We start from the raw sequence: 14,767 nt of genomic DNA on the forward strand, positions 1-14,767 counted from the left end.
TTACGTCGATGGCCGATTTCATCACCGATGCCCATTTGCTGACCGTAGTTTACTGTTTTACGTCCGCTCCACGTTAGATTGGATCTGGTCGGAGAGGCAAAATCTCTGATGATAAAGTGGTCCCTGGGTGGACTCAGTAAATCTACGCAAGACACGAGGCGGGAAGCTATACTGTTATACAGCGGATGCGCTTGGGTTGAAAACGAAACAAAATCCATTTGCCACAAAAATTGTTTGACATCTTTTGAGTATTTCTAATAAAGTTTTCAAACAAGAAAATGAAATCCGCTCCCTTGAAATTTTCTGCGAATGGCAGTGCAAACACATGGCTACATTCGCGGAAACATTGGAAACTCCGTGATGATGATGATGCTGACGATGATGGAACACTCGAGATAAACGTTGGTATGATTATAGATTCAAATCATAATTATACATCGCTTTGATGAGTTCATACCTCTTCTACGATTTCTGGCAAGGCGTCAAAATCGGGACAAGATGACATGGCAAGATAGCAAGAGCGTTCGCGATCTAGCGTATATTTTCGGGGCATCGTACCATCCAAGCCGAAATTTGTTGCGTAAGGTGATCTGATTATATGCCACAAATCTGGGCCAGCAGTGGGAATGGCGGTTATAATAACCTGGCGAGGCGTCAGAAATGGGAATCGTGATGTAATGATATAGAATGATTTTGTATTTCCTTGGAAATGTAGGTCGCTAGATTGCATTTCGTTATTGTTTGATTGCAGAATGTGTACTTTAACTCAAGTATTGACATAATTTGATGAAATTAGATTGATGAAAAGAGAGAATTTATTTGATATGAAGGTACGTGTGAGCTTTTACGATTCATATTGATTGATGTAATATTTCTTGATGTTTTTCACGTTTAACAGGAAGGTACAAGTTGCAAAATGAAAATCTAAAATTGACTTCTAAATGTAAATTTACTAAACGTTAATGTTATGCATAATTGAATAATGAAAACCCTGTCATTATTTGGGATTTAGGCTTCATTTCAACATCATTTACAGGTATCGATACAGCTTATAAGCTTGATTTTGAGCTTGAGCTTGGGTAAACTGTACATTTCGTAGTTGCTCTCCAGGTATCGACACAGCCTATGATTTGTAATACAAAGCATTTGCAAAAAAAGTGACTGTCGAAACCAGTAATGAAATGTTTGTGTTGACAAATTGTATGAAAATCATCTATTTTTTTTTCTTTTGCTGTTTTCATGTTAAGTGATATAAAAGGTAAGAATCAACTATAAATGGATGAACGAATAATATTCTATGCTGATAATATCATTAAAATGGTACAGGTCGTACTCGATTATCCGGAGTATTGATTTTTTTTCACTCCGGATAATCGAATCCTCCGGACAATCGAGTCAAAAAAATTTTTTTTCTTCATTTTTTTTTCACTTGTATTTTTCGTTTTTGAAAATAAAAGAGGAATTTGATTTTTGATTCATCCCCTTGAAGTCAGAAAACACCTTTCTCACATGAAAAAAAAATATTTATCCAGATTCTCTCAGGAGGTGATAGACGATCATATTTGATGAAAAAAATCCTCCTACGCATATGTTCGAATTTCAACAATGACAGAGTTAAAGACCTTTTTTATGTTCCGGACTCTGTTGCTTCAAACTGGCTCTACATTAAAAAGTAAGCTACGAAGACGATTCTGATGCTTTCATTTGAAAGATGAGAAAATTTAGTACAGGATATAGCAGTGGAACAACTGAATTAGGGAATTTTAACATTTTGTAAGTGAAGCACTTAAAAGTTGATAATTTTTAATGTGTTATTATTACTTTTATCCAAAAAATTCATATTAGACTAGATTGTTTTTATCAATTAAAATGAAGTTCTTCAACCGCTCCACAATTTGTTCTTTGACGCACAACTTCTATCTTTCTTAATTTGGCTGCAATATCGATATAAACAATTCCTGGTGAAAATTTAAGCAAAATCTTCAAAAATCACGATTTTTACCCCACTGTACATGTAATAGCCACTTAAACTTCACCTTAACGTTGAAAGGTTACATTTCTTCATGAAATAAGCGATATTAGAAATATAAAAAAAAATTCCAAACTGAATATAATCGAGTCCAAAATTGTATATAATCGAATCACATATAATCGAGTCCGACCTATACTGTATTCTATTAGTCAAATCATTTAATTTGATACCAATATTGAGGGGATTGCAAAAAATACATAGTCGACCATTTTGTGGCGGCGACCTTTTCGAATTTATGTTGTTCATCGTGTAGTGTATTCTAAAAATCAAGCCATTCAGCCATGTTCCAAATTTCAGATTGATCATTCAACAGGAACGGGGTCAATTTTCTATTAATGTGGGACAACCCAACAAACATTCAAACATACATTGAAACAGGTCAAGCTGAATGAAACCATTCAAAAAGTAATTAGTTGTTTGGGGACTGCGGCTATCTTGAAATTGGATTTTTCATTATCTGCTATGTTCTACTACTCGAAAACTTTGTTTTGATACATTTTTGGGCATTTTTCATAAATAACTATGTTCTATTAGTCAAGCCTTTTCATTTGATACCCATATTGATGGGGTTATGAGAAAATAAGAAAATCGCCATTTTGTAGTGGCCGCCATCTTAGATTTGCATTTTTCATAAATAACTGTATTCTACTAGTTAAGCCTTTTCATTTGATACCCATCATTGTGAAAAAAATATATATGGCGCCATTTTGTGGTGGTGGTCATTTTAGATTTGAATTTTTCATAAATAACTGTATTCTACTAGTCAAGCCCTTTCATTTGATACCCATATTGATGGAGTTCAGAGAAAATATGAAATCCGCCATTTTGTAGTGACCGCCATCTTGGATTTGTATTTTTCATAAATAATTGTGTTCTACTAGTCAAGCCCTTTCGTTTGATACCCATATTGATGGGGTTCTGAGAAAATATGAAATCCGCCATTTTGTAGTAGCCGCCATGTTGGATTTGCATTTTTCATAAATAACTGCATTCTACTAGTCAAGCCCTTTCTTTTGATACCCATGTTAGCTATTCAATAAAGAATTATTATACAAATTATTCAAAATTTCCGAAAATCAAAAATAAAATACTCCGGATAATCGAGTCAAAAATTCCGGATAATCGAATCCCGGATAATCGAGTCTCCGGATAATCGAGTCCGACCTGTATTTGAATAGTGTTCGAAATTTGAGTCAGTGACAAAAATGGTGTTCGGAATTTTAGACAAATGTGATTGAACATATTTTTAGTTTTTTTATCGTGAATATGTATTTGTAAATCAATGTTATTGTAGGGAAGTGAAAAAAGGCTCTATTGTATCTTCACATCAAATCAATTTCGCGAAACAGTGCCATTTCGAATAACGAGACAATGTTTAATGGCCAACAAAACTTAAGTGTACTTGGTACGGATAGTACGGATCAGGGCTCTTCGTAGTCATGATTAACTGGATAGTCAGCTGACTATCTGACTGACTGTATCCGTAATCAGTTAGTAATGACTTTTGGCTTCTTCACGCAGTTTCCTCGCCAAAACGACTAAACAGTCAGTCGGGCGTTTAGTCGCTATCTCCCTCTACCGACTCGACTATATCATTTCATTTTTCCCAGTCAAATTGTCCTCATTGCATTTTGAAGTGACTTCCCCCAAAATGAATTCGTTACTCTCTTTATTTCTTCCATGTACGTGTGCATGCATTGATGTTCGAGTTCAACGTGATAAGACATACGCTACAGGTGAGCTAGATTATTTTGTATCGTACATGAAAAGTACTCACACGTATAAAATAGTGTGCAGTGTGTGTGCGCTATTTTGCACGCTATTTACTAATACTAGCGCGAGGACTTTAATAGTATACTTGATTATTGTCTAAGTTCTTTGGTTTGAGTTTACGACGGGTAGACAATAAACCATCCATTGATGGTGTAACTACTTTGTTGCATCAGAAATCAAGTTTTGAAGTCAAGGCAGATTTGTATTCATTAGTCGCGTCAGTTAAAATCACCACTGACTGGACTAGTTCACCAGTCATCCTCGCTAATCAACGCTAGTCAATTCATTTTCTAGTGAGGTCACTGTTTTGTTGGCGGTGACTGCCAAAGCAGTTCTAGTCGAAGTGAAGCTACGAAGAGTAGAGTCGGTCTTTATTTTTCACCTTCGAAGATTTCAGGCCCTGGTGCAGATGGTTCATTTGGTACGAATGGTCTGTTTTGGTTCACATAGTCAAATTCTTATTTTTTGTGGATAAAAAAGACAACAAATTTGTACAGAACAAAAACAGTGTTCATTATTTGGTCAAATATTATTTCACAGTTTCTATGTGAACATTTTATTCATTGGAAATTTAATAGTTATATATTCTTCGAACTAAAATTTGAGTGATCTTTACATTAACGATGGATTAATATGATTAATATATCTTAAAACTTGGTAATTATAAAAAGTGCAGAAAAATGGCTTCGGTATTCAATATCAATTGTTAGTAATTGTTTCTTTATGAAGATTCTTAAATTAATGCATAACTGAAACTGGGTTTTGTTTCGTAAATTCTCCTGATACATAGCTACATAGCCATACATAGCCAGATGTAAATCGACTGAACAAACCTTTTCAGAGTGAAAATCTTGAATTATCTTCACTAAGCACAACTATCTCAAAGCTTTTCAAAACAGTGCTTAATAATTTCATGAAACCAGAATATCTGACGAATTCAAGAAATTATGACGAGATTAAGTTTGAGGAACAACATTACCTTGTATGATGTGTATGTACGAGTAACTGCAGAGTTGTTGATGAAGGAACACGTTTCAGAGTGCAGTTATTACTCAACTATATTGTTCACAACTAGACAAATAAAAAAACAGCGATCCAGGACGAACTTTCAAAATTAGTCAGTATGAAAGGCGTCAGTGTTGCCACATTTTAATCTGTACCAGAGGGGTCAAAAATCTTTCTCATCTGTACTATCTGCCCAAAAATCTGCACCATCGAAAATATTCGTATAAATACTACATTTACATTTGCAAGTCCTTCGTGTGTTTTATAATGCTCACATATAGTTTTTTTGAATCTAAATTGCGTACCACCATGAATTAAAATTTTAGAAAATCGCTCCAAGAGAAGTCGTCATGTACCTCAATTTTGCTTTGTTCGAATGTAAGAAATTTCACAAGCGGAAAAAAATGTGTGCCAATCAGTACTTTTTGACTTAAAAACAGGAAGTGAGTTATATCTATGGTATAACCGCAAGGGTGACGTAGGACTATCGTTGATTTAGAGATCATTTGTATGAAGTTGAATTTGAATTCATTCTGAATGAATGAATATTTGGAGAACTTCGAAAACGAGAGCGTTACGTTGGAGGCACAAGGTTTTATACATCCAATATTGGATACGGAAATATCCTACTGATGGGGAAGAATAATCTTCAGAAGCTATCCTGTTGATTGCGATTGATTGAAAAATCACAAAACCTAATGTATTTGGTCACAGTGTTACATGGATAGAAAACATTAAAATAAACTCTTTCATATGAATGTAATTTTAAATTCCGAGAGGAACTGGCAGATTATTTTCAGTAACGATTAGATATTTCCACATTTTCCTCGATACTGGAAGCCCACCAGTGGTTAATGCTAACTCGATAACCATCTGTTAATAGCACTTGATTGAAACATATTTGGTCACAGTGTTACATGGATAGAAAACATTCAAATAAACTCTTTCACATGAATGTATTTTTAAATTCCTAGAGGAACTGACAGATTATTTTCCGGATCTTTCTCGATCCAAACGGAAAGAATTCCGTGCGTGTATGTGTGTGTGTGTGTAGCGGCTGCTTCGAGATCTTCCCGGGGAACCGTTTGTAGCATCACTCTCCTCCTGATGGATTCCCTTCTGACCTAAGGTGCACAAACAGGCTCTTGGTGACACCGTTCATCCGCGCTTTCATGATAAATGAAGAGCTTCACCACAACAGCGACAACATGCTCCAATCGCTGTTCAATTAGAACTGAATGGATTTCCGAGCGGCGCTCGCTTATATACCGATTGGTGATTTCAATAGCCTATTTTGAAAGCAAATTTAAGACTATTGAAACAAGTTTTTGGATCAGAAAGTAACAAGTATAGAACGCGTAGACATTTTATCTTTCGAATGAAGTGTTTATCATACCATTTCGTTCAGTTGTTTAGGAGCTATTAATACTCAAAATCTCGGTCTCCGGCGTAACGCTTTCGTTTTCGAAACTTTAATTTTACACCCCGGTATTGAAATGAAAGACGTAGTCCTACGTCAATATGTACTCTGTACCGTACAGAATCTGTACCAAAAATAACGAAACAATCTGTACCTTTCCAGATAAATCTGTACGTGTGGCAACACTGGGTGCCGTGTTCCATCAGGGCAACGCCAAATTTCGATTGTCAACTTTTTCAGAGTCTAGCTGGAATGTGCTGCCTCATCAGCTGAACAAATGTTGCACCTTCATATTACTACAGGTTCAGTTCCCTGCAAAAGTCTCTCAAACGCAAAACTTCATCTCTAAGGCCTTCATAAAAAATACCTCGGACAGCTTCCGACGAAAAATGTAGGATTTTAAACTGCGTGAAGGACGTTTTTGTTTTTCCAAGAATCGACATGAATTTTCCGGACAAACCAATACGAGCTATTCTGATTTCTTCTTGATTTTTATTTATACTCTTCCTGATTTTTGAAAATTATAGTTGGCAACCCTGGTTGTTAATATGGTTGATTGACATATGTGTAATATTTTTATGGGACCCTCCTTCTCCTTCCAAAGGAGAGGAGAGGTTCCCTCCCTTTCAAAGGAGGGAGGTATGTCAAACCATCATAGAAACATTTCTCGAACCCAAAAACCCTCACATGCCAAGTTTGACTCCTTTAGCTTCATTAAAGCCTGTCCACGTTAAATTTCGGACATCAAAATGATGCCAATAAAACAAAAATTCACGTAATACAAAAAAAAAACGATTTTGTTTATTGTTTATTTCAGTAAAATAGACTTATATCTAAAACAAGGAAAGCTTACTTCGATGTTAATTACGTTGTCTGTAAAATTCACGAACTTTCTTGGGAACATCTGCCATTAGGTTCCGTACAGTATCCTCGGATATGCTCGCGGCGGCGCTTTTCCATCTCCTCTTTAAATCATTAATGCTATTCGCTCTCTTCTTAGTTTCGAATAGTTTTCGCTTAATCAGAGCCCTGTACTTTTCCACTGGGCGAAGTTCTGGACAGTTCGGTGGATTTGCTGTTTCATGTGCATTATACCATTCCAGGATGGATTGTGCATTGTTTTTTTTTTTTTTTTTTTCTTCTGTATTATAGTGATTTTCAACTCATTTGGCTGGTTCGTCACTTTTGCTTCCATTTTTGGAAGAATGTCGGGAGTGAGAATTGAACTCGTGACCTTCAGCGTGACAGGCATGGATGTTACCACTACGCCAGATCGCCTCCACATTGTGCATTGTGACAAGAGACCAAATCTGGCCTAAACAACGCTGGAGAGTTGTGGCTTCTTATGAATGGTAGCAACCGCTTCTGGAGACATTCCTTCTCGTAGACATCTTTGTAGATAGTGCCGGTAGAGACGAAAGATTTGGATTTTCGGCCACAACTGCATATGGCCTGCCAAACCAAGTACTTTTTGGGGAATTTAGACTGCTTCTTGGTCCTACACTCGGCTACGGCATTCCTTCGCATTGCAGCGAGACCCGGAAGCTGTTTGAAGTCTTCAAGAACATAAGTTTCATCGTCCATTATGGTGCAAGAACATTTTTGCAAAAACTGGGTGTAGAGCACCTTTGCACGGATTTTTGCAGTGAAATTTTGCTTATCATCACGATTAGGTACCTTTTTCACTTTGTACGCCTGCAGTCCATGCCTTTGTTTCACTTTTTGTACATATGATTTTGATTTTCCAACCTTTCGAGCCACATTTCTAACTGAAAGGTTGGGATGTTTCACGATAATGGCAACCACCTTTCGGTTCACTTTTCGATTTGTTCTGCTATCAACCTTCCGATTCACAGCTAAGCGCTGGTCAAACGATTTGCATACACTAAACACGGTACTTTTCGGTCGTTTTAGCTTTTTGGCGAAACCGAAAAGTACCGAAAGTGTTGGATTTTGCTGCCGTTCGCGCAAAATGCGTTTGCGTACTTCCACTTGATTCGACGCCATTTTACCAAACTGAAGAAGAATTCAAACATGTTAGACATCGAAATAAAGAGGAGGGTTTCAGCTGTCATGTAAGAACTGTAAGAAAAGTGTCCGAAATTTAACGTGAACAGGCTTTAGTTATTGACTTATGCAGCAATTTGTGTTTTACATGAATAGCAACCCCCCTTTAGAGAGGGGGAGCAATTCTCGAACCATCATAAGAGCCTTCCCCGACCCCGAAACCCTTACATACAAATTTTCACACCGATCGGTTCAGTAATTTCCAATTCTAAAAGAATCAGACAGACGGAACTATGATTTTTTATATATACAGCCATTTCATGCCAAACCGATAAAACCAACATAAAATGGTAATTTTGTTTTTTTTATCGCAAAACATTAGACCTGTATTTTAAAAAAATTTTTATTAGGATGACCATTTTTGTTTTGGGGTGGTCCGAAAAATCACTATTTTCCACTTTTTTTGAAAAATTACTTTTTTTCAAAAATTCATAACTTTTGAACTACTGCATTTAGATGATCGACATGTCAACTTAACAGTTTTGTCTTCCCTTCACTCAGATATGGGTGATACTTTCCTCGTTCCAATTGAATAGGATTTTTGAAAGGATTTTGATAGAATAGGTACCTAAGTGTAACTATAGGATATGCTGAAAAATATTAAAATTCAAACCATCTCATTATAATGTTTATACTATACTTTTTTTGATTTATAGTGCGGATGGCTTGTACTGCAGCTATTCGCGAGATCCATATAATATGACTTTGGCATGTGTTATTGTTGTCAATTCATCTTCAAATTAAATAAAATATTGCTAGATCATGTAAAAGTTGCCTACTAACTGAGTTTGATTTTAATTTATTAATTTATCCGCAAGTTGGGCTCCACAAGAAACTCAGTCATTGGGGCGATTCAAATGATCAATATATCAATTTAAAGCCAATGAGTTGATCTTTTTTCATTTACCACACTTGCGTGAAAATTGGATTCCAGTCGAATAGATGTAGTCTAGTCGCATTAATATATTAATATTAAATATTAAACGAAAACTGAAAACATGTTAACATTGAAAAATCATAAACTCAAAACCGAAGAAAGACACCTCTCTGATTTTGTGAAAAATCGTCAGCTCAGCTCAGGGAAGAAAGTTGATTTTTCGGATCACCCTAAAATGGAAATGGTCACTATATCGGGTTGGCATGGAATGGTCGTATATAGATATAGAATAATCGTAAAATCAAAACAATGAAAAAATATAATGTTTATTTTATATTTTTTATTAATTTATATGACGGATGGTTTGTACTACTCATACAAAATTCATAATATATGTCATTGGCATGTGTTATTGGTGCAAGTTCATCTTCAAATTAAAAAAGATCGTAGTCTAGATCGTAAAAAAATTACATTAAAATGATGAAACATAAAAAAACAATGAAAATTATTTAAAAAGAAATTGTAAAGGGTCAATTAGAAAATCAATCAATGGAGAGTTCTGTGATTGGCACAGTTAATAATTTTCGGACTAATTTACTTAAAAATTAATTTCACTTTCGGAGTGAAGCTCCTTCTTTATTCACTGATTGAATATAACTATCTCTTCACAAATATTATCCCTGCCTTTTATACTGAATGAAATGGTTTACAATATTTAATCTTATCCTAACTAAGCATATTTGGTGGGTACGATCTGGGTGGCATGATGTTTATGTTTATGTTATCGGGAACGGTCCAGATGGCGTGATCGTCGATGTAGCGTGTGTATGTTTATGTTTACCGTTCGCTGATTGATATTCTGATGACTCGCATTTTGTTTATCACGAGTGGCTGACTTGTGTTGCAATAACTGAATCTCGAACGTTTGCGTAGTAAGAAAACGTGAATGTTTGAATGTAAAGGGTGTGTCACATCAAATTGCATCACGGAAAAAATGCTGTAGAAATTCACCCAGTAGACCGATCCTTTTGAAAATTTTAGACAGTAAAATAAAAACTATTAAACAACTTTTGGCATTTTCTTTTTATTCATACTTCGAGCCCAAGCCCGTATGCTCGCACCTTCCTCTTTACCCCGTCCATAAGGTTCTGTACAACGTCAGGTTGTAGTTTTTTTTTGAACAGAAATCCATTTTCTCTTGAAGTCCGCCTCCGATTTGACAACTTTTGGGTTCTTCCGGAGGGCCTGCTTCATAATCGCCCAATATTTCTCTATTGGGCGAAGCTCCGGCGCGTTGGGCGGGTTCATTTCCTTTGGCACGAAGGTGACCCCGTTGGCTTCGTACCACTCCAACACGTCCTTTGAATAGTGGCACGAAGCGAGATCCGGCCAGAAGATGGTCGGGCCCTCGTGCTGCTTCAATAGTGGTAGTAAGCGCTTCTGGAGGCACTCCTTAAGGTAAACCTGCCCGTTTACTGTGCCGGTCATCACTAAGGAGGCGCTCCGCTTTCCGCAAGAGCAGATCGCTTGCCACACCATGTACTTTTTGGCAAACTTGGATGATTTCTGCTTGCGAATCTCTTCCGGAACGCTGAATTTGTCCTCTGCGGAGAAGAACAACAGGCCCGGCAGCTAACGAAAGTCCGCTTTGACGTAGGTTTCGTCGTCCATTACCAGGCAATGCGGCTTCGTCAGCATTTCGGTGTACAGCTTCCGGGCTCGCGTCTTCCCCACCATGTTTTGCCTTTCGTCGCGGTTAGGAGCCTTCTGAACCTTGTATGTACGCAGGCCCTCCCGCTGCTTGGTCCGTTGGACGAATGAACTTGACAAATTCAGCTTATTGGCGACATCCCGGCCCGAACTTCTCGGATCACGTCTAAACTGCTTAACTACGCGCTTGTGATCTTTTTCACTGACGGAGCATCCATTTTTGCCGTTCTTCACCTTCCGGTCGATGGTTAGGTTCTCGAAGTATCGTTTTAGTAATCTGCTGACCGTGGATTGGACGATTCCCAGCATCTTACCGATGTCCCGATGTGACAACTCCGGATTCTCGAAATGAGTGCACAGGATTAATTCACGACGCTCTTTTTCGTTCGACGACATTTTTCCAAATTTACGAAAAATTGAGAGTGAAGCATGGCCAACGTGATCTATACACTCTTATCTGATTATAAGCGAAAGCAGAAGATATAATTCCTAAAAAATAAATTTCTACAGCGTTTCTTCCGTGATGCAATTTGATGTGACACACCCTTTATTCATAACAAAACACTCATTCTGGGCGGAACGAAGTTTGACGGGTCAGCTAGTAAATTAATAAAAAAATTAATATACTTTGGACTGTAAAGTATAAAAAGTTAGTTTTGTTTATAGTAACTTAGTAAGAGATTAAACAACTTTTCCGAAGACACTTAACCGCTAAAATGTAAGGCAAGATGAGCAATGATTTTGAACCTTCTTTTTTCAGAACAACTCCACTGTGCGTTGTAGTGAATAACCTCTAAATTTGTCGCTCTAACTTTGTGAAGGAACCTAATAAAGAGCGGACTCTATTATATACAGTCTCCTATTTTTTTCATTTATTCGATTCGCGTAATTTTTTTTATAATAGTGTGAGATGAAAATCTTATTAGATTTGCAGGAGGAAAAAATGCACCTTCAAAATAAGAATACAATTTTGAATAAAATCGCGTCAATTTTTTCTGTTTTTCGATTAATTTGGCGTGGAATTGCTCAATATATTTTTATGCGGTACCAGAGCGTCCCGCCGTGCAACGACCAAACGAGTTGGCGCAATTCGAAACCCTTCTTGTAAGCTTGTAAGAATACTGGCTGATTATCTAAAATTTGATGACTAACGTGTATGTGTGCCGAAAATTAGCCAAATCTTTCCACATTTGTCAATTACAGTACAGAAACCTACTTATTACCTGTCCAAGTTTACAGTTTCGCAAACAAACAATCCTATTAAACAATTTCCCTCTTGTGTAATTCCAGATTCACAAACCAAAACAGTGAAGGCACTTCTGGGAAACAACAGAGAAAGTTTACACTCGAATCGACGCTCACCATAAGTCCATTTTTCGATGCTACCACAAGTCGGCGAAGAGGACGAGTTCAGTTCAATCCATGAACTGATTGCAGTATCCTCCGGCTTGCGTTTGGGATTAAGAAGATAATACAGTAGTTCAAAATAGGCTGCTGTCTACAAACATCGTTAGTTATTAGAAAATTTTATAAGTCGTTATAAGCCACTACGCAACATTAGCAGGATGGAAACGAGACCGCGGAAATGGATGATGCTTTGGTTAGCTAACATAGTTAGCGTATTGTTTGTGGCAGTCATCATTCCACTAGCGCTGGGCGAAACCACAGCGGATCCTCATAGGATAGCCAACGCGACTTGTTTCAACAGTAGTAGCAGCTCCAGCAGCAGCAGCGGAAGCTGTGATGCGGTACCAAAGCGTCCCGCCGTGCAACGACCAAACGAGTTGGCGCAATTCGAAACCCTTCTTGTAAGCTACGTGAATGACGCGTTGGATCGTAATATGAATGAAATTATAGCTGGCATCACGTCTGTCCCAGTCGGGGGCGGAAATCGGACGCTTGCGAGGAATGCTGACGTCGGTTTGTCGGAGTTTGATTTGAGGGTCGTCAACGGTGTCGCCCGGTTTATTGAGAGGCGTTTTTTCAAAGACGGAAAATCATCGCGGGCAGTTGAAACGGGGCGATTGTTTTTCTTCAAAGGTAAACGAAAGGATTCTGCTGAGCAGACCCGAAACTGTCACGAAAATTTGACACGGCAATATTCATTTGATTCCCCGTAAATTGTTTGCCTGAAACGCAATGTTTTACGAGGCGAGCTTATCCTCATTCCTTTGTAGGTTTCTTTTGGGAATTTTCATTTTACTGCCATTTTCGGTGCATGTGAGCTTGAGGTAGTAATTTTGTAACAGCCGACACTGATACCTTTTTGCTTATTTATTTTCGTTTAAGGACTGAAGAAACTCGTGTGGCCTCTGCTGTTTGGGCTGCAGATAGTGAAAACAGTTTTACTGGTTCTGTTCCTGCCCAGCATTATTGGGTCGCTAGGAAAAATCGTCGGAAAAGGTAACGTACATTTGGAAGCTGTCGGTTGGTTGGGGACTTTTATGATTTATGCTTCCAGGACTGTCATCGGTGTCAACATTGTCCCATCCTGCCACGACGGTTGAAGATCTAGACTTCAAGGACAATTCATACAACTCGGATCAGGACTTCCACATGGATCCGAATGGTTACCTTCCGGCGATGGGTAAACAGTGATTGAATGTTGCAATTCGTAATAAACTGTGTGCTTGTGTTTTAGATTCTCAACCATCCGGGACGAGTTACAGCCTGATGTACGACACCAACAACGCGAATGCGGCCCTCTCGAGGCTGGGCATTGGCGGTGGACGGGTAACGTACGTAAATTCCGCGAACGATTACAATCGTCAGCAGAAGCGGAATGATTTCAAGATCTTCCATGACATCCCCAGTAGTAGCTTGTTGCTGACTAATTACGACCCGTTCTACAGCCCACTACTGTCCCGGCTGGACGCCGTATTTGCCCAGATGGGACCATCCAGCACGGAGGAGGCGTGCCGGGAGAAACTGGTCTGTCTCATGTACGCCAATCCGGCCAAGTATGCGCCCTATAGCAATTTGATTTCGGCGCAGCTCAGTAGGTAAGGTATAATATTTGTATATATACGGAGATGGATGAATCAAATGATTTGAAGTCTCCCTTAGCAAAGAAACAAAGAAAAAAATGTAGTATACTTAGTAGTTGAAGGTTTATTAAAAATCAATCAAAGTTGTGTGGTTGTGTAGCCATTTCATAATGGAAAGAACTAAAAACGACGCTTCATAAGCATTGGGTTCTATCATCAGAATCAATGCTCTGTTTCAATTTATTTATTTATTTATTTAACTATTTATCAACAGGTTGATATTGAACCCTAATGATACTAACTACTTAACTAATTGTCTTAACCTAATAACGTTTGAGCTTTTTGGCAGACTTATCTCACTTCTTAACTAGGCGAACCTAGCCAGAATTTTCACCTGCCCCCGGGCTTCTGAATGCCAAAGGGGGACTAGGCTCTGCGGAATGCACGTATCTGCATGCTCGTGCTGTTTTAGTCCTGACCGAGAAATTGTCGGACAATCGCGCAGGTGCTAAGGATGACCGACTTTTGGATGCCGGCCAATTCCTTCTCGATGTTCAACACCTTTAGCGCTTCCAGAAGTGTCTTCGGGATAATTCCAGTTCCAGAGAGAACGACTGGAACAATTCTTGGGACCTCCCTTAGCCCCCACAGTTCCTTGAGCTCCACGGCCAATGGTCGGTACTTGCAGATTTTGCGACCGTGGGTCTCCTCCAGATTCTGGTTTAGTGGAATAGCGACATCGATGATGGTGACTTTGCGGTCGCTCTTGTCGTAAACCATTATATCTGGGCGGTTGTGGTGGATCGAGAGGTCGGTCAGAACAGTGCGATCCCAGTACAGCTTGAAACGGTCATTTTCCAGGACAGGTGCAGGCAGGTACCGGTAGTTTGGTACGT

At 38.4% G+C, this 14,767-nt stretch overlaps 1 protein-coding gene across 1 annotated transcript in view; it reads left to right on the forward strand.

The window, feature by feature from the left end:
* Positions 1 to 14,767, forward strand: part of LOC129761884 (uncharacterized) — a 144,585-nt gene that overhangs the window by 88,545 nt on the left and 41,273 nt on the right. Inside the window, exons 2-5 of the mRNA XM_055759714.1 lie at positions 12,175 to 12,924; positions 13,174 to 13,287; positions 13,346 to 13,471; positions 13,526 to 13,886. Coding sequence (XP_055615689.1) covers positions 12,450 to 12,924; positions 13,174 to 13,287; positions 13,346 to 13,471; positions 13,526 to 13,886 — 1,076 coding nt within the window. The 5' untranslated portion in view covers positions 12,175 to 12,449. The remainder of the gene's footprint in view (positions 1 to 12,174; positions 12,925 to 13,173; positions 13,288 to 13,345; positions 13,472 to 13,525; positions 13,887 to 14,767) is intronic.

The sequence above is a fragment of the Toxorhynchites rutilus genome, chromosome 1, assembly GCF_029784135.1.
Source record: "Toxorhynchites rutilus septentrionalis strain SRP chromosome 1, ASM2978413v1, whole genome shotgun sequence".
Classification (NCBI taxonomy): Eukaryota; Metazoa; Arthropoda; class Insecta; order Diptera; family Culicidae; genus Toxorhynchites; species Toxorhynchites rutilus.